The sequence below is a fragment of the Gossypium raimondii genome, chromosome 13 (assembly GCF_025698545.1).
Source record: "Gossypium raimondii isolate GPD5lz chromosome 13, ASM2569854v1, whole genome shotgun sequence".
NCBI lineage: Eukaryota > Viridiplantae > Streptophyta > Magnoliopsida > Malvales > Malvaceae > Gossypium > Gossypium raimondii.
Window position 1 is genome coordinate 25,589,515 of NC_068577.1, and position 22,028 is coordinate 25,611,542.

Genomic DNA, 22,028 nt, shown 5'->3' on the forward strand with positions numbered 1-22,028 from the left:
TTTCCTTTTCTAGAGACAAATTCTCTCTCAAGGAAGATTTTTGTTCGAGCAATAAACACTTTGTTCTCGGTAGGTTTGAAGAAACAATACCTTTTAGTTTCCTTAGAATGTCCCACAAAGATGCACTTTTCAGATTTGTGTTCAAGCTTTGTAGACATTTGACATTTAGCATAAGCTTCACATCCCCAAATCTTCATAAAAAAACATACTAGGATGCTTTCTAGTCCACATCTCATATGGTGTCTTTTGAACCGATTTAGTTAGAACACAATTTAGTGTGAAGAAAACTGTTTCAAGTGCATGTCCCTAAAAAGAAGTAGAAAGATCAGCATGACTAATCATTGATCAAACCATGTCTAGCAGTGTTCAATTCTTCTCTCAAAAACTCCATTCCATTGTGGAATACCAATAGGTGTAAGTTATGAGACAATCCCACGTTCCCTTAAAAGCTCATCAAACTCTAAACTTAAGAATTCTCTTCTTCGATCTAATCGAAGTGCCTTAATACTTTTGCCTAGTCAATTTTCTACTTCATTTTTAAACTTCTTGAACGTTTTAAGGGCTTCAGATTTATGGCACGTAAGATAATTATACCATATCAATTGAAATCATCAGTGAAATGGACGCTCCACTTTCTTTTTCCTTCTTGACCTTTTCAAGATAGGCAAGGTAATTCCTCCTCCAATGTTCAGTCTTATCGCAATGGAAACATTTTCCTTCCTTAGCAATTCCTCATTTAGGTTTCAATGCAGTTTTTCCTTTGTTAGGTTTGGCTTTTCCATTGTCCTTAGGCTTTGCCTTAGCATTAAGCTTCCCTTTCCCTTTGTCCTTGCGAACCATCAAAATGGGCTTAGGTCCAGCCCTTTACATGTTACTTTCAGCAGTTCGTAACATGCTAAGTAATTGTGGCAAAGTCTTATTAATCTCTTTCATGTTGAAATTAAGGAAAAATAGGCTTAAACTATATGGCAACGATTGTAGGATGACATTAATGGCCAATTCCACACCTAGAGGGAATCCAAGTTTTTCAAGGCTTTCAATATAGCCTATCATCTTGAGAATGTGATTTCTCACAGGAGTTCCCTCCATCGTTTTGCATTGAAATAGAGCTTTAGAGGTCTCATACCTCTCTTGACGTGCTTGCCCTTCATATAATTCCATGAGGTGTTGGATCATATCATAGGCAACCATATCCTTATGTTGCTTTCGAAGCTCATGAGTCATGGTGGCAAGCATTAGACATCCTACATCTAACATGTCATCAAGATACTTCTTATAAGTATCCTTCTCAACTCTAGAGGCATTACCTACTAGATCATTAGGAACGGGTTCTTCAATGACATATAATTTATGTTCTTGTTTGAGGACATTCCTCAAGTTACAGAACCAGTCAAGGAAGTTCAAGTCGTTCATTTGTCCTTCTTAAGGATAGATCTCTATGGGAAAAACATCACCGATTGAAAATTTTTATCAAAACAGAATATTTTCAAAATCAGAATATTTTTAACTTTCGATCTTTGAGTCTTCTAGCTAGAACAACTTTTGTTCCTAATTTTCGTATGTTACCAGCAAGTTAACTATTAACTTCGAATAACATAAACCCCATTACGCTAAGACAAATCTGTTAACACTTAACAAATTATATATAAAACTCAGTAGGCATCAAAATCAATGATTAACATTTAATGATTGATTGGGGCAAACATATAATCACATAGGTTTAACATATTAATCATACATGGCTTATTAAATTGATTGCATGTATCATATATGCAAAAACAGATCGATTAAAACAAATCAAACAACATGTATCTCATACAATCGCATCAACCAATAAATTTAATCCTGAATCTGTATTGTACAAATGGCTCTGATAACACTGTTGGAACGTCGGTAAGCTTCGTAGTGTAATGAAAAAATTATTCCGGCGATCATCAACTATGGATCCATGTACGAGGAATGAGTCGGGTTTAAAAAGAGCTGAAGATATACCTTTACAAAACTAAAGAATGGAGAATAATGTTGTTGGTTGGATTCATTTGAACAATATCAAATGAAGCAACAACAAAAGTGTCTCGGCATCTACTTATTCCACCTAGTTAAGCACGAACAACAAAAACTCTTTGAACTTTTTCAAAGAGAATACAAACTTTTGGCTACTAGACCTAGTTTGATTTTCTTACTCACTCTCTTACTTAATTAGAGATTTTATTCCTTTTATTAATATCCTATATTAAAAATGGAATAATTCCCCTTTTACTTTTTAGAGAAAATCATGGAAAATATTAAAGATTATATTCTTTCCAAAAGAATATTAACTTTCATAAATGTTAACTCTAGAAAGTAATTGCAAATTACGTCTACCAGGAAATATTGTTCGTCAAGTAATCTTGTCCGCTAGGCAATACTATCCGCCAAGCAATACTGTCTGCCAGGTAAACTGTTCACCAGGCGATAGTGATACTGACTGCCAAAGATATATGTAAGAGGGTATACACCCAACATTTTGCATACAGCCTGTTCGTTTTTAGCATAGGGTGTCACCCTGTAGGTTTTTGTAACGTTAGTAGTAATACTAGAACATTTCTAATGTTACAATAAATGAGTGGCATCTAGCAATGCATCATTGCTACCCAAGTTATAAGAAGTCATGATTCGACATAACCTTTTTGTTATAAACTTTTCATGTATTATATCTTTTTATCATTTATATCAAGATTGGACACAAGTCATGGTATAGTCACACATGTATAGCCCAATCTCATATTTCTTGATATTTTGAGTAGACTACAATAAATAAATAAGTGCAATATCTCATATTAACTTATTTGAGCATGGCCATGCATTTATAGTCCCACTCCATCAAGTGGCTCAAGATATTACTCACATTATGTAGGAGGGATAAATATTATCGTGATTGATCATATCCCACTACATAGATTGTGGCATACCCAACATCAGACTTTATAGTACAACCTATTAAGATAGACGTTTAACTGTATCAAAATATACAACTCGCGATGTTGGGACAATGATGATCTCAAGTCTAAGTATCATATACATAGTTATCACTACGAGTAATGTTTGTGACTATTACAAAATAATCCAAGAAACATATTCATGGCGGGTCAGTCCAATATGTTGTTCTCTAACACATACTCATGTATTGATTTTGACATCCCGATGTCAATGACAACACTTTGTCATCAATCAACTACACATTAGTCTCAATACATTATTGTTGTCCAAACCCACAATAGTACCTGACTAAGGACCTTTTAAGAATAATCATATCATTCTCAGGACTTTATTATTAATCAGTTTATTATACACATAGAAAAAGAAGTTGAAATGACAATGGTAATCCTTATATTAACGAACAAGGTAAAACGGGTATGTAATTACAATCATCTCATGATGGATATTTGGGCATATTCAAACATAAACAATATAAATGAACTCGGCAACTTGGAAATGTGATGAAATGGACTTGATATTCAATTTGAAATGGCATTGAATATTTTGAATTGTAAATGATACATCTTGGTGATTGATTATAGAAAAGATGGCTGAATTGAATCTTGTATATTTAGGATAACTTTATGATTTGTTGATTGAATCTGTCATTTTGTTAAGTTATATGATAGTAAAACTAATTTATGTTTAAGTTACTTTTAGCATCTAATGATCATGAACATAAATATATGCTCACCTTGTTGATGTTTTGAGTGTCATGCTTTAGCCAAAGTTATGCAAAAATAAGGTAGCTTTAATGCTTATCTAAAAGCAAGGTAAGCATATTATTTTTCAAATTGAACTTACTAAGCATTTCTTAATGCTTACTCAAGTTGTTTCCTTCCCATGTAGATCATCACCTTGCGGTACTCACCAAGCCAGATCATTAAGAGGCTCACACTATCACCCAATTGGTAGTAATGTGTTTATTTTGGTTATCAAATTTGTGGCATTTAAATAGGTATAAGGTGGATGGAAATTGTCATCTTGTATAGTGGTTTAATTAAGTGTAACATTCTTTCTTTTTGGCTTGGTATATGTGTGGCAATGAATGTGTAACAGCCCGAATTTGGGGCTAGTCGGAATAGTGGTTTCGGGACCAGAAATTCGACAAGAAAAAATTTATTTTCATTATATTTTTATGGTCTACGATTTCACAAAATGATTTCGTGAAAATTTCGTTCAAAAATTTTGACGTTTGGGCACTCAATTTAGTCAAAAGGACTAAATTGTAAAAAGTGCAAAAGTTGAGTTCTATATGTTAGAGGTGTCCAATTGTTATGAAATTTTAAATTGCAGGTATTTATATGGCAATTAGATCATTGGTTAAGTTGGTGGACAAAAATGGGTATGGTTAGGCATGTTTCCAAAGTTTTTCATTAAGGGCATTTTGGTCATTTAGTTATTAAAATGAATTAAAAACAAAATTAAAAGCCAATTTTTGTCCATCTTCAACCCCTAGGCCGAAAATTGCATGGAGAAACCATGTATATGTTTTTGAAGCTTCTAAGCTCGATAGTAAGCCCGTTCTATCCCCGTTTTTAATGATTTTTATGTTTTTGAAATCCTCGTAACAAGTTTTACCTATTTTTACCATTTTTTTGAACTAAGATTTGTGTTTAAAAATTTACCCATGACTGATATGCATGTATTTTTATGTTTTATGGAAGAATATGAATGTTTGGAGTGTGATAAACGATTTGTACTAAGTAATTTTCGATGAAAATGCCTAAAAGGATTAATTTGTAAAAGTTATAAAATATGTCACAAGTGTGTGAATAAGTGAGTATTATGGACTGCTATAGTTATGAAAATGGTTCAGCTAGGCCTAAAATGCAAGGAAATTGAATAAAAATTATTTTACGAGCCTAGGGGAAAAATCGTAATTTTGTAAAACTTTAGGGCAAAAATGTAATTTTTCCAAAGTATGATTTTTGGACTGGAATGAATAGTGTGAAGGTTATACAAGTTAAATGTATTGTTATAAATCAAGAAAGACGAGAAATTGAAACTGATCGATAAAAAGAAAAGTGAGAAAAAGTGAAAAATTCCCGAATGAACCTTTGGAATAAAAAGGGATACGAATGAAGTGACAGAAATGATCACATGTGTGGCACGGATTTTGTGTAGGCCACTATGTAAAAGTGAAAGTGACGGTCACATGTGTTGTACTATGTGCATGCTACTCCGTGTACCGGAATGATAGGTACGTGAATTGTATTGAACTTAGTGAAATTGAATTGTACGTGAATTAAATGGAAATTGCAAATGATATGATTTGAATTAAATGAATTATTGTGGTATTGAAATGTATATTGGATTGAGAAATTGAATTGAATGGTGAAAATGAGAATCGTGAATTAAATGAATGGAAATGAAGTATTGAATTGCATGAGTATGTATTGGGTCTCAGAAGCCCTATTTGTTACAAATATAGTATTTTGAAGTTATAACGTGAAGATTTATAAAAGCATGTTAAAAATTTGACGAGTTTAAATTTGAATGAAATTTTATAACTCGGTTTAACATGTTTATAAGTGTATGTGTTATGGTAATGCCTCGTACCCTATTACAGCGTCGAATACGGGTAAGGGGTGTTACAATGTGCATCGCTAGATTCGGTCATAACGTTTAGATTGGAATTGGGGTGTTACAGAATGTGTTTCATGCTAGTATGAGTGATGTTATAATATTGATGGTTTTGGTAAAATTGAGTGTTATGCTTGATACATAATTGATATATGTTTGGATTGGCTCATATTATGGTCATTTAGGTTCTTGATGTATGAAAGTGTATAGTTAAGCATGTAATGATCTTAAATGTCATGGTTAATAAGTTTAAAAGAATGGTTAGAAATAGTAAGATTGAAGGATTATGCATAATCCAGGACTTAATATATGTTTTGACTAGATCATGTCAAACTTATTGAATTGTTTTGCTTTTAAATGTTCATAAGGAAACATGTTTGGTTTGACAGTGTAAATATGTAGGATATGGATGATTAAATTGAAATTGAATATGCCTAAATGTTGATCAAGTTTGAATATCATGTTAAGTAATTAAATTCAAATTTTATAAACTTATGGTAGTATGTTTTGGTAATTATATGGTATAGGTAGAATTAGTAGTTGAATGAAATGGAAATATGTTTTGGATGGAGTTAAGCGATTAAGTACCAATTGTGGATTTTTCCAAAAGCAAGGACCACATCGCGACCCTGAACCCCAACGCCGCAACGTAAGGTCGACAGTGAGTGATGTTGTGATCTCAGTATACCCAAAGTCTCAACTTTAGTCTGAAACTTTGAGAACTTTACAATTTGGTCTTATGTCATGTTCAGGTTAAAAAAAGAGCTTTCTTAAGCTCGTATTAGACCCGGATATGATTGTGATGCATATTTAGCATGTGTGTGAAACTTGTTTGCTTATTTGATTGGTTGAATATTGTAAAATTGTCTAAAGTTTCTTTGGTAACGAATGTAGAATTCCACAGCTCGAGCCCAACAATCATGTCAGGTGAGGGGTGTTACATTACATATGATTTGGAAATGTTTTTAAATTATATGAAACCATTGGATATGATTTGATGTGTTTTAAGGATGTTTTAGTATCTTTTTGAAATGTTGGATATTATGGATATCATAAGTTGGTGTTCTTGATTGGTTTTGGAGTGTTTCAACTTTTATTTTTGGTCTCATGCTTTTCGATCTTAAGGCATGGCACGTATGTCTCGAGATATATTAGTCAGAATACCCAAATACTTCTTTAAGGGTCTCATATCTCCAGACATTAACCCAGTGTCTGAAGACATTAGAGACACAATACTTAAAAACTATTCCTGAGGCTCAATGTCTAAAACATTTTCACAATGTCTCGAGACATTCTGTCCTACACTATAAAGGGTGTGTTTTTAAGTTCTGAAATGATTTTGAATGATGCCTGGATGTTCTCATTTTGTAATGGTACTTTGGGAAGGGTCTAAAATGACTTTTAAGACCTCCAAAATATTTGAATGATTTGTGAAACTAAGGATTGATCTTGAATTTAGATTTAACATTTTTCTTACTCGAATCAATTTAAAAAGTTTTATTTTAAATCGTTTAAGTGTTTCAAAGTTTGTTTTATGTTTTGGGTGTGTCCAAACACCTAGGAAATTATTCATAAAAATTTACTCAAGTATCTTAAACATTGAGAATCATTTTAAAGAATTTTTATAAAGTTTTATACAATTCGTACCGATGATCAGGAAAAGTATGGGGTGTTATAACGCTTCATACATCCACGAGATATTTCCCTTCCCAAAATATAAAAAATCTAAATAGTTCATTAGTTCTTTAACAACACACAATGATTAATCAAAGTGATTACATCACTCTCAATGAAGTTCTGAATCTGCAATAATAGTTGTGGATCATATCTAAGCAAGACCTGATTAGTCTCATCAATAGGTGGATTGTTAACTAAGTGGTCATCTTTATCAATACTCCTTAAAAAAATCTGATGTTTTTGGTCCAATCCAGATAATTAAACCCATTCAATTTATATTGTATGATCTTAGACATCATTGAAACCATCTCGCTTACAATAGTTTTTTGAATCCCTCACTATTGTAAATGACTCAAGAAACCCAACAACCTCAAAAATAGTAACTATTCAACTTGCTAATCAAATTTCTAGCTTCCAAACAGATGAAAACAGTAACCGAAATAGGACACCCCACCAGAACTCCTTTGTGAACAGTGTGAAATAGTGGCAAATAGTAACAAAAACCCAAAATACCCCTGAAACCACCACCAATCGATAACCTAACCACTAGGCTTTGGTCAAAACCCCGAGTCAATGTTGTCGTCAAAATTTGATGAAAAGAAGACATCCCATGTGCCCCCACACTCCAACACATGGATAAAGGATGTTGTTTGGTTGGCGCATAAGCCTCACATGTAGCATCTTAGGCCAGAAAAAAGTTTAGATCAGCTATTGGCATGGTAACGCTCCTTCCTATAACGGCAGTGTAAACTAAAATAAACTTAAAGGTTGACTGTTGAAGGAAAAAAAAACATCATCTCTTCATGATTTAAGTATAAATTAACACAAAACCTGAATCGAAAAGCTCTAGTACCATGTAAGTGAAATTCTAAAGTCTAAAAAACTAAAGATGAAGAACTAGTTTGAGTGAAAAACCACACTTTTTTAAACCCTAAAGTACATATTTATACTATTGCATATTAACAGAAAAAGAAAGAATTTTTAAAAAAAATATAACCTATATTTATGACTATACATTATATTCTTAAACAATATGAAACCAATACGACAACAACATGTCACATCTTGGGATAATGAATCCTTTTCAAAGGCCACGAACATTGAAATAGAAAAATATATTCTCTATTCTATAATACTTTCAATTACCTCTCTTCCATTCTTAGGACTCCAATCCTCTTCGCTAACTGAAATTCTGACCACCCTTATCTCCTACAACTCTCCACCTTCTACGTGAACCGTCATGAATCACCACCACTTCCATCTTGTATCAACAATTGATTTGGTAAGTACTCACTCCCAATCAGTAGAAATAAAAAACATGGCATATCCCAACAAATTCCCAAACAATCAGAAATTTCAAAGCTTCTCTACCAACCAAAATTTTCCTAATAACAAAAAGCAAATTGGACCAAACTTTGGCCAACAATACTACAATCCTTACAGTTTGCTCAATAAGTAGAAATATTATCCCCAGTATGAACACTTGTTTGGATGCTACAACCCTTATCTTGAATACCCCTTACCAATTATAGGACACCAAACTAGATCCCAAACCCCCAAAGGTCCACGAACTCCTATTACACCTTAATAACTTAAAATAACAATTCCACAACAATAGGAACCCTAGCAACAACAATGTGAGCATGGCCGACTGCAACAATCATTTCTTTAAAGGCATGTAGAATAGTTGATGACAACACAATAAGCTCCCTATAGGCAGGGCCAAGCAGGTGGAGATGAAAGGAATCCCTGATGTCCAATTAGAAGTAGGAGTAGTCGGTACATAGACAAGCTCATAGAGAACAATAACACATCCCTTAGGTCATACACCACTACAGTAATGACTTGAAGAGTAAAGTAGAAGAACTGATGAAAGTGCTCCATGACATGCAAACAGCCTAACCAAGTGGAGCAAGTTCGTTCCCAAGTGCAAACAATCCTTTAACACCCAAAATAGAAAACACCTTTTTCCAGACAATTTCAAGCTCCCCAAATAAAACTATCACTACATTAAGGACCTTGAAGAACACATTGAGCAATAAAATCACTACATGAAAATTCTAAGGGTCTCAAACGCATTAAAGTACAGAGTATTCAAATGACCATAAAAAGCCATGCCAGGAGTTTGTATTCTTCATTGCCAATAAGGTCCACCCATATTTTTGAGAAGTTGAAAAGGCAACCCATAAGGAACTTCCTTGCTAACAAAGAGTTAGGCAAAACAAAGACCAACTGTAACGACCCGAAAGTCAATGGTATTGGAAACCGCGGTTTCGAGGACCCCATTTTCGTAACTCTAACTTGTAAATATTTTTATTAAATATTTACGGAGTTATATTAGTAACATAGTGAATTTCAGTTAGGTAATTTTGAGGAATTAGGGTTTAATTTAAGTACAGGGACTAAATCAAGTGAGTGATAAAAGTAAGAATTAATATTAAATTATAGGGTGGAACTAGATTTAGGGACTTATTAAATAAATAGGCCATTATATACATAAGTTTTTTATGGTGGATAGTCATGGTTAGTATTATATGTTAAGTATATTATAATACTTAAGATCAATTTTGTTAAAATAAAAGTAAAAATGTAATAAAAAATAAAAAGAAAACAAATAGTATAGTGGAGAGAAAGAGAAACAAACACATTTTCTTGCTCCTTTACTCTTTTGTATGCCGAAATCGAGATTGAAGAAGAAGGAGCATTCTGCCATAACCCTTAAATTTTGAAGCTCAATTTGGTTAGTATATCTTAGTCATTTTTATATAATTTTTATGTTTTTGGAGTCTTATGTTCATGAGCTAGCTTACCCATGTTAAAAATTTTGGAATTGTTGAAGTTTATGGAAGTTACCATTGTAGAGAGAATTAAGTTTTTTTATGTTAGTTTAATAGATTTTGAGGTTGGAAGCGAAATAGGACTATTTTGTAGAGTCAAGTGATGATTCCATGCAAAAAGGACTAATTTGTGCACGATTCAAATTTAGGGGTTTAATTGATATGTAGGGAGTCCTATAAGGACTCTAGGAAATTTTGGTTTAAAGTTGGGGGTTATATGTGGAAATTTTATTAGTCCCGATTTCGAGGGAAAAATTGAAGTTCATGCAAACGTAGTATAAGTTTTGAAATTGAATGCGAATTAGGTTGTGCATTTTTAATTTATTTTAATTATTTTGTTCCGTAACTAACGTTGTCCCGGAATCCTCGAGAAAGAAGGGAAAGACAAGGTCAATGACGAATAGCTCAAAATTTACGGTTTGTGTTTCTATAATCCAAACTATTTTAAATGTTTCTTTTATACGTTGCATTATTTGGTAAGTATATATGTATAAGGTGAGATAGTCTTTTGAAATGTTCTTATTGATATGCGAATTGGAATTGGAATGAGATGATTGAATGATTATTAGCGACAAGGTGTTAAATTGCATAGTTGTAAAAATGTTATATAATGTAGGTGACATTGAATTTGATATGAAATGGGATTATAAATTAAATTGGAAACATTGTTACCCTATTAACTGTTTGTGCAGGGTTAGGTATAATTGGCATGACATAGGATAGAAAGAGTTTAGGGTTTTACGGCTACGTGTCGGGGAGTGCTAGGCACCCCATTTGTCAGTTATACCGACCAGTGCTGGGCACATCTATTCATCGATTTTACTGGCCTGCGCAGGGTATAATTCATTTCTACAATTTATCCGTCAGGCATTGGGTGCCAAACTTTGATGTGTTGGTTGGATCCGTATATCTGAGTCCGAATCAGTTAGTAGGGGGATAATAAAAAAGAAAAGTTGGAATTGTAATATGTGAAATAAATGAATGGAACCAAGATGGTATTGAACTTTGAAGACTTAAGTAATGAATACATGAAGTGAAAATGTGATGATTCATGAAATTTTTATGTTTAAATTAATGAATAATAAATTAAATGTTTCCTTGTGTTTCTTTTATTTCATTTGTAATCATGTAATTGAATGTTGATATTATGTTTAATTATTCAGATTATAGATTCATTAATGAGTTATACTTAGCGTACATTACTTTTCTCCTGCTCAGGTTAAGTACCTTGTAGTTTTATCACCAACTCAGCATCTAGCAACGATCCCAAATTCAAATGTTGGTGAATAGTCTTTTGTTGGTTTTGGCATGTACGTAGGTTATGATATGCTAGTATTGGTCATTTTGTATCTTGATGGTTCTTATGATATGTAAATATGTATAGGTGTAATGGAAATTATCTTGATTTTGATAACTTGTTTGGTTGATTGTTTCCATGTGTAATGCCTAAATAGATGAGATAATACCATGGTATGATTATATGATGCTTAAGTAGTTGAAGGTGAATATGTTAATTAATGAGAACTGAATTGGTATTTTGCATGCTCTTCTAGTTAAGCCCTATATAATGGAAATGGTTGAGGTGCCTCAATGGCATATTGGTTAAAAGATCTAAGTTGATGTATTTAGTGTGGAATTAGTGTTTAAAATGGAGTAGTACATGAATAATTATGTCTCTAGTTAATATTTTGCTTGTCTATAAGTATATTTAGGAGTGCTATTTAAGTGTAGGGGAAATTGGGCACAAAATAGGCTTTTAAAAATAAATTTTACCATTTCTAAAATCAAGTATTGATATTTTTGCATCTGGTATCGATACTTAACCAAATGAATAGTTTTAAAATTAATAGAATGCTAAAATGGTATCAATTTTTAATTGAGTGTCAATACTTTTTCATAAAATATCGATACCATAAAATAAATATCAATACCCTTGTTTTGCCAAGAAAACATAATTCAATTTTGGTATCAATTTTTAATAAGGTGTCGATTTGGTATCAATACCAACTAGATTTTCAAAATTAACCATTAAACTTTGAAAATTTTCATTTCAATTCATTTTCATGCTTGAAATTTTCAATTAGGTCCATGTAGATTACAAATTTTCAATCTTCTTGATTATATGTGATTTGATGATAAGTATTTGAAATTTTTTTTAGTAAATTATATGTTGATTGTTGAATTTGGTTGTATCATCTTATTACTCAGGTCCAACGACCGGGCCAGGTAAATGGTGTTACACAAACTTACTAGGAATTAAATAGCAACAGAGTGAATCTATCAAGGTTTTCACTCATCATTTCAACATGACAGCAATTGAATGCGGCAACCTAACCTATGACTAGGGTGTGCATGTCTTTTAAACAAGTTTGGGACATGAGCATCTTAGGTACACCTTGACCAATGAAAAACCAAAACAACATAATCATGTTTATGAAAAGTAAACATGTCTGCAAAAAACAAAAGACATAGCGCGAGCTTATAACGCCCTAAAATTTTTGATGTTAGGATTTACACAATTTCGAGATATCAACCATGAAAAATTCTCAAGAAATGAGACTATATTATTTGCATGATAACGTTGAAGGGACTTGACATCGATAATTATTATCAAATCTATTATCTAATGCGATTATTAAAACTAAGTATCTAATGCAGTTATTAAAACTAAGTATATACTATTTTGTAAGGAAGCTAAAATTGAAAGATAGAAGCATGAAATGATTGTTAATCATCAAAGGAAATGGAGAGGACTAAAGTATAGATTTTACAATGACCATAAGAAAATTAAAACCAAAAGAAATCGAAACCAATAGTTAAGATAAATTTAATTTTCATAAACAATCAAATATTCATTAGTAATATTATTACTACCAAAAGATAAAAAATTAAATAAATAATTATTCTTTATTAAATTTAACTTGAAATTAATAATAAATTAAATTAAATTTTATAGAAAAAATTGAATACGTCAAAGAAAACAAACAATAAATTTAGTTTAGTCGTTATGTAATTCAATATGTACCGTTGGATCTTTTGGAGTTCAACTATAAATAAAAGTAATCTCCCTCATTTGTAACAATCTCATTGTACTTTATCTTTTAGTTAATGAATGTATTTGAGAGCATTTACTCAAATATTTTGTGTCGTTGCTTTATGATGGGTTTTTTGTTCTATCCACTCTTTTGTCTTGTAATACCCCTAACCCATATCCGTTGTCGAAATAGAGTTACAGAGCGTTACCGTAAAAATATAATTCAAATAATTCCTTTCCAAACATTTTGTAAATCATAGCGTAACATGCATATCGTCCCTTATTTGAGCCCTCGAGGCCTTAGAAACACTTTAGAAATGATTCGGGACTAAATCAAAAACATTTATAACTTTACGAAAAAGATAGAAAATTTCACATTGCAGGGGTCACACGGTCGCGTAACAGACCGTGTAACATTCGAAATAGGGACACACGGTCGTGTCTCAGCCCGTGTCTGTGCTCGTGTAACTCTTTGACTTGGGTCACAAGGCCAAGCCACACACTCGTGTGCCAAGCCGTGTAACACTCGAGATGGCTTCACACGCCCATGTATCAGGCTGTGTGCTAGGTCGTGTAACTTTTGAAAAGAAACCTTTAAAACTTATAGGGGACACTCAAGCCATTTCCTTCACCCACCTCAAACATGCACTTAAATATCATTTGCACATATGACCAAGGCATCAAAACATGTTCAAACATGCATAAAATGACCAATTTCAAATGGTCAAATTCCATTCAACCAATATGCCATATAGGTACCTCAAACACATACATTAAACATACCTAAACACGTGCATATTTAACTATTTATCAACTAACTTATTTCCATACCAAAACATATCACAATTGACACATACCAACCCTATCATATTGGATTCATGCCATACCAAAATAACTTTACCATTTGGACCACTTCTCACATGTATCAAAACCATCTAAATGACACCAATCTAGCCATTACCAAATGATTCCAACAACCAACATATAAACATATCATATTTTAATCATGCACATCTATTCAAAAACTTTCCAAAGCATACCATAATTTGACCATGTTGTAGTCAATTCACCACCTACCATTTTAGCTATTCAAACATGCATATTAATACATTGTCAAAATAACACACATCAATAAGGCATCAAAAGTACCAAGGTTACACCAACCACAATAACATATATATGCAAAACTCATAAACTAACATGAATCACAAGTCCACCTATACATACCAATATAACCTTGATCAAGACATCAAAATCTACCATATAATCGTTGGATAGTGTGATAGATCTCCGACGAGTTTCTAAACCGATTGAGCTTCTGATAATCTACAAAGTAAGAGAAAGATGACTACATAAGCAATGAATGCTTAGTAAGCTCATATAAACTTTAAACATAATATTCCATTTCAAATATGGACTTTATAAGTCATGAATAACTCTATACCAATGCCTCACGATTTATCAAACTATATAACTATCATCTCACAAATAAATAGGTTCATTAACATCCTAAATACATTCCATTTAACATAATAGGTCTTATAAGTTGAATTACATAACCATCAACCTTATCTTAAAACAATGAACCATCTCATGTACTTACTTACTATTCCATTACTTAGCAATAGCTTAATTACGTTATCAATTTACGAATTAGAGTACTTATTCATGACATAAGTAAACTCGCACATAGCATAAGTAAATTTCTTCCTTACAAGTAAGTCCTTTAACTCAACAATCCTTTTATTTCATCATATTACATCTCTACTATGAACTTACCATTTCATTACCTATCCTCACCCTTTTCATTTGCATAACACGTAAGACATAAGCATGTACATCAACCATAGCCACAAGCTAGTGCATTTAAACATAACTCTTTTGAAATCAACTACATGATAAACCATTTCATGAGAAATTAAATACTTTGATTCTTACCACTTTTTCATGCACATAAGTATCTTTCCATTTGGTACATACCATTTCAATGCATATCTTTAAAACTAACATAATATAATCCAACCAATAGATTGGCACAAGCCTAAGCATCATCAACAACACATGTTAATGCTCAATTCATAATTCACTTGAATAACATAAGATAAGTCATTAAACATGAATAACCTCACTTGAAATCATCAATTCCATGAACATAGTCATACTTTTATTTAACATTTCATTTTCATTCCTTTTCATAGTTTTCATAATATACGGCATTTGAATACTTATCGTTCCTTCCCTTTTCATGCCCGTTGAACCACATAGAATAACATCGGATACGCGAGAAAGCTCACACAAAGTGTGCTAAACATATAGTCGTAGCTCACACGAGCTATAAAATGGGTCTGCTCACACAAGCTGATGGTCAGAATGTAAGCTACACGATGTTGCTCACACAAGCTGATGAGTATCCGCAACTAATGTCAGACCTCAGCCATCGATAGGCCATTCAGGTCTAGCACCCAAAAGATGGTAACATGGGTCTGCTCACACAAGCTGATGGTCAGAATGTAGCTACGCAATGCCGCTCACACAAGCTTACGAGTATCCGCAACACATGTCAAAACTCAGCCATCAGTAGGACATTCAAGACCAGCACCCAAAACATGGTAACCCTAATGACATGTCATTTGTATCCTATATATTCCTAAGGTTCAAACAGGGCTCGATAGTCGTCGAACGTCATTTGATTTCCATCTGTCTCTTTACTTGATAAATTGTATAATAACATATATATTGATTCATTTACAATAGAATCACACATTAAACATTCCATTTAATCAACTTTTAAGTGATTATAGTTCATACAAACTTACCTGGCTAAATTTGTAGAAATGTCAAAATACAAGGGCTATTTGGTAATTTTCCCTTCTTCTCGATTTTCACTCGTTCTTGATCTAAATTAATAATTTCATTTAATTCATTAATTTAGATAGTAAAACTAATTCATTTTATGCAATTTAGTTATTTTGACATTTTACAAAATTGTCCCTAACATTTTGCTTTTATTCAATTTAGTCCCTAAGCCTAAAACATGCAAATTAATCATTTTATTGCAAACCCATGATAACAGATTATTAATAGCATCCATTTCAGCTCATTTTTCAATAATTTCACATCAAGTCCCTATATTTTTACCTTTTCAACAATTTAATCCCTAATCGTTAAATTCATCAAAAATCACTTAACAAAATACTTATAATTAACAACTAATACCTCAAATTCATCATTTAACATCTAAAATCACAAGGTTCATCAATGGAAAAATTAAAAATCTTTAACAGTTTCAAAAACGAAGGTACGGGATAGCTGGACCAAGTTGCAACAATCTCAAAAACATAAAAATTATTAGAAACGAGTGAAAAATCACATACCAATTTAGCTTTGAACTTGTCAAAATTTCTAGGTCTAAAATGGCTCCCTTTTCTCCTTTACAATTAGTGAAGAAGATAATTAAAAGATGATAAAGCTTTTGTTTTTATTAATTTAATTTAGTTTATCAAATTACCATTTCAACCTTGATTAATAATTAATAATTAAATAAAATACAAAATTCATGTCCATATTTGTCCACTAACTCCTTAAATGGTTTAATTACCATTCAAGTCCCTTTACCTTTATTTATTAAGCTATTTAATCACTCGGATCAAATAGTGATCAAATTTTACATCCTTTACAATTTAGTCCTTTTAATTAATTAACATCGAAACATTAAAATTTCTTAACGAAACTTTAATACAACCTTAATAACACTCCATAAATATTTTTATAAATATTTACGGCTCAGTTTATAGAAATGAGGTCCCGATACCTCATTTTCTAAAATAACTTGACTTTAGGGTCTTAACACTTGAACTTAATTAATCATTTATATAACATAAATTACCAAATCAAAAACTTTTTAAAACCATATTTGACTCGTAAATATTCGTAAATAATATTTACGAACATACTCATTGGATTTGTGGCCCCAAAACCACTATTTCTGACACTACTGAAAAATGGGTTGTTACATGTCTTTTGAGTTTGCTTCCGCTCTATTTCAGTGCCTTATAGAAATTCGTTTGTGAACTCTCACTGTTCAAATGTTAAGTTGACTTAAGCGGATTTAAAATAAAAAAATAAAATAAAATCACGTGATTTTTAAAACTAAAATTCCAACCCCATGACACAATATTGTAACTTTTATATCATATCACAATCGACATTGATCAACACATTAACACACAGTAGCTTTTTACACCACATTGAGCCATTGAGTAACTAAAGTTTAAACTTCAATTTATCATTTAAGCCCATTATATAGCATCAAAAGATTCCAAATAACACTAATCTTTAAACGTTTTATTTTAAGCAAAAATGAACACAAAACCCGAATCGAAAAGCTCTAGTACTATGTAAGTGAAATTATGAAGTTTAGAAAACTAAAGATGAATAACTAGTTTGGGTAAAAAACCACACTTTTCAAAACCATAAAGTACATATTTATACTACTGCATGTGTAAATCAAAGGAAAGAAAATTTAAAAAAAAACTATAACTTATATTTACAACTGTACATTATATTCTTAAAAATATGGAACCAATACGGGGACAACATGTCACATCTTGGAATAATCAACCCTTTTCAAGGGCCATGAACATTGAAATAGAAAAATATATTCTCTCTCCTATAATAATTTTAATTATCTCTCTTCCATTCTTGGGACTTCAATCCTCTTCGCCAACCAAAATTTCGACCACCTTTATCTCCTACAGCTCTCCGCCCTCTACGTGAACCTTCATGAATCACCACCACTTCCATTTTGTATCAACAATTCATGTGGTGAGTACTAATTACTAATCAGTAGAAACAAAAAAGATGGAATATCCCAACAACTCCCCAAACAATTAGAATTTCAAAGCTTCCCCAACAACCAAAATTTTCCTAATAACAAAAAGCAAATTGGACCAAACTTTGGCCAACAATACTACGATCCTTACAGTTCGCTCAATAAATAGAAATATTATCCCCAGTATGACCACTTGCTTGGATTCTACAACCCTTATCTTGAATACCCCTTACCAATTGTTGGACAGCAAACTAGATCCCTAACCCCCAACAGGTCCTCGAACTCCAATTACACCTTAATAACTTGCAATAACAATTCCACAACAACAAGAATCCTAGCAACAGCAATGTGAGCATGACCAACTATGACAATCATTTCTTTAAAGGCATGTAGAATAGTAGACTACGGCACAATAAGCTCCTTATAGACAGGGCCAAGCAAGTGGAGATTAAAGGAATCCCTGATGTCGAATTAGTAGTAGGAGTAGTCAATACATGGACAAGCTCATAGAGAACAATAACACATCCCTTAGGTCATACACCACCACAATAATGACTTAAAGAGTAAAGTAGAAGAATTGAGGAAAGTGCTCCATGACATGCAAACAACCTAACCATGTGGAGCAAGTTGGGTCACAAGTGCTAACAATCCCTTGATACTTGAAATAGAAAACACCTTTTTCCTCACAATCTCAAGCACCCCAAAGAAAAATATCACTACATTAAGGACCTTGAAGAACACATTAAGTAACAAAATTACTATATGAAAATTCTAAGGGTTTTAGACGCATTAAAGTGCAGTGTGTTCCAATTACCATAAAAAGGCCATGAGTATTTATTCTTCATTGCCAACAAGGTCCACCATAGTTTTGAGAAGTTGAAAAGGCAACCCATAAGGAACTTCCTCGCTAACAAAGAGGTAGGCAAAATAAAGACCAACTAGGAATTAAATAGCAACAGAGTGAATCCATCAAGGTTTTCACTCATCATTTCAACATGACAGCAATTGAATGTCACAACCTAACCTATGACTAGGGTGTGCGTGTCTTTATAACAAGTTTGAGACATGAGCATCTCAAGTACACCTTGACCAATGAAAAACCAAAACAACACAATCATGTTTATGATAAAAGTAAACATGTTTGCAAAAAAACATAAGACATAGCGTGAGCTTGTAATGCCCTAAAATTTTAGATGTTGGGGTTTGCACGGTTCTGAGATTTCAACCGCGATCAAAAAACAAAAGACATAGAGCGAGCTTGTAACGCCCTAAAATTTTTGATGTTGAGATTGGCATGGTTTCGAGATATCAACCACGAGAAATTCTCAAGAAACAATACTATATTATTTGCATGATGCCACTGAAGGGACTTGACATCGAGAATTATTATCAAATCTATTATCCAATGCAGTTATTAAAATTAAGTATATACTATTTTGTAAGAAAGCTAAAATTGAAAGGTTAGAAGCATGAAATGATTGTTAATCATCAAAGGAGATGGAGAGGACTAAAGTACAGATTTTACAATGACCATGAGAAAATTAAAACCAAAAGAAATTGATCTTTGCATTGACTTAAAATCCACATTTGAAACCAATAATTAAGATAAATTTAATTTTCATAAATAATCAAATTTTAATTAGTAATATTATTACTACCAAAAGATAAAAATTTAAATAAATAATTATTCTTTATTAAATTTAACTTGAAATTAATAATAAATTAAATTAAATTTTATAGAAAAAATTTTGAATACATCAAAGAAAGAGAACAATAAATTCAGTTTATTATAATAAAAAAGTTATAATGAGAAAACACGCCAGCTTGCTATAAGTTCAACTTGATTGTCCAAACATATATTCGGACACGATATTGAACAGACAGTGAAACAAAAATGAAAAATAGAGAATGTAATGAAAGATTTGCACATAGTCGTTTGTTAACGTGGTTCAAAAACAATTCTACTTTGCGAAGTCTCGCTTGGTGAATGATTCTTATTCAATAATCCTCCGGATCACCTATAGGCTTAAGCCCAATCTACCTTTACACAAATAAGTAATTGTAGCCCCAACACCTACCCCAATTGTTACAAATAACTCACACAAAAAAACTCACTTACATCAAGTATAAACTCTCCAATAAAAGCCTAACATAGGAGTGCAAAAAATACCATGTATAATAACCAGCCAAAGGCACTACAAAAGGCACCTTCAAATGTCGGCACAACGACCTATTTATACTAAAGTCAACATCTTCTCCACGTAGACTTGACAAAGTAAAACTCTCAGATATAATTTGAATATATCTGCCAAGATCACCAGTCGAGTAGGGATGAAAGTCGACCTTAGTGATCCGACGATGCCGAGTGGAAGTACAAAGGATAAGCACAAGCCTTATCCACAAAATTAAGTCTATCTCAACTTCTTTAAAACTCCAAATTTGACCATGATGATAAGGCACAATAAATCACATCCATAAATTACGTTTTAGAAGTTCATTTGCTTATGAAACATCACATTAAAAAGCCCAAGTAAAATAAGCCAACAAAACACCTAGGTTGTCCTAACATCTACTGATTAAACATTGAGTCTTCTGTGTTGAACAACATTTGTCCTAACGTATAATATCTTTCAATTAATTTAAATATTTTTAATATTAAAACCTAACTGTATAAATATTACTAACATTTTTTAATAATTTCATTGATCTTGATTACTAACTTTATCTCCTTTTGTCTCAATAAAATTGTTGTATTTATGTTTTTAAGTTTAACTTGTTAAACTTTAACTTCAATTATTTTAAATATATTAATTAATTAATTTTTATGAACTACTTCTTTTAAAGTTTTTATAATATATCTTTTAAATTTTTTACCCATAGTAAGTTTTTATAATATATCTAAAATGTAACAATTTAATGAGTTGGATGGACCATTAGTATAAGTATGTTTGTGTCCATTGTAAAATCATATATGTACAAACCCAATAATGCCCGGGCCCAACTAAACCTAGAATGGCCCAACACATGTAGGCCCAATTGAACTAGCCCAATCTGCAGAAAACCCTAGCGACAAGTAGCGCAACAAGCAAGAACCTCCCGACCTCCACCGCCAGAGACTCGAGATCGGCCTCCCACGCACGCCGTTCGCTCCACGACACACAAAAAACGGATTCAAAGAATCCAAAAAAAAAAAAAGAGCAAAGACAGATATTTATTTTATTATTTTTCTTTTTCTTTTTGGGCTATAAAAAGCCTTTAGAAATCTGTAAAAAGGGGGGGAATAACAGAGAAGATACGCAAGAAATAGAGAAAAGTACTGAGAATACAGATTGTTTTTTTGATTCAAGGTGAAATCGGGTTCTTTTTTTTCGTTTTTTATTCTCTTTATTTCATTTGTTTTTATTTAAAAAAGAAATAATAAAAGGAAAGGGAGGAGGCTTACCTGCATGGTCTTGCCGATGAAACCCGAAGCGCGATTCGCCTTGAACGGCCAGGATCCGAACTGGTCGATCGGTTGAGGGCGGCGGCGGTACAGTAATGAACCCTAGCAGAGGGTATTTGAACTTTTTTTTTATTTATTTTTTTTCCTTCCCCTTTCATTCGGTTTCAAATGGTTTTCTAAAGGAAAAGTTGTTTTAAATAGAAGGACAAAACGGCGCCGTTTTGAGGGGATCCGCGCGGCGACCCGACCCGGTCCCAGGATCCGCGCTTTTCCTTTAGATGGGAGATTTGCGCTATAAGTCCCTCCCTTTTGCAATGCGCACCAAATTAAACCTGTTTGTTTTTTTAAAAATTGGGCTGCATGTTTGATTTTTGATTCAATTGGGTCCCCCGCTGCGCTGCGTTTTGGAAGGACGGGATAATTTCCCTTTTGGTCCTCCGTTGTCACGCGCGCGTTCAAGTGGGTCCTTTCTTTTTAAATTTATTCTAAATCCACCCCATTTTTTCCGTTTTTAATTCAATTTAATCCATTTTAGTTTCTTATCATAATTATGCTATACCTTTATTTTATTTTATTTATTGTTATTATTATTAACATTATTAT

General features: G+C 32.5%; 1 protein-coding gene across 1 annotated transcript; it reads right to left on the reverse strand.

Moving 5' to 3' along the window:
- Nucleotides 1-864: 864 nt before the first annotated feature.
- Nucleotides 865-1,413, reverse strand: LOC105771903 (uncharacterized). Its single transcript, XM_012593282.1, has one exon. It carries the CDS (start codon nucleotides 1,411-1,413, stop codon nucleotides 865-867), a length of 549 nt encoding a protein of 182 aa, XP_012448736.1.
- Between the last annotated feature and the right edge of the window lie 20,615 nt (nucleotides 1,414-22,028).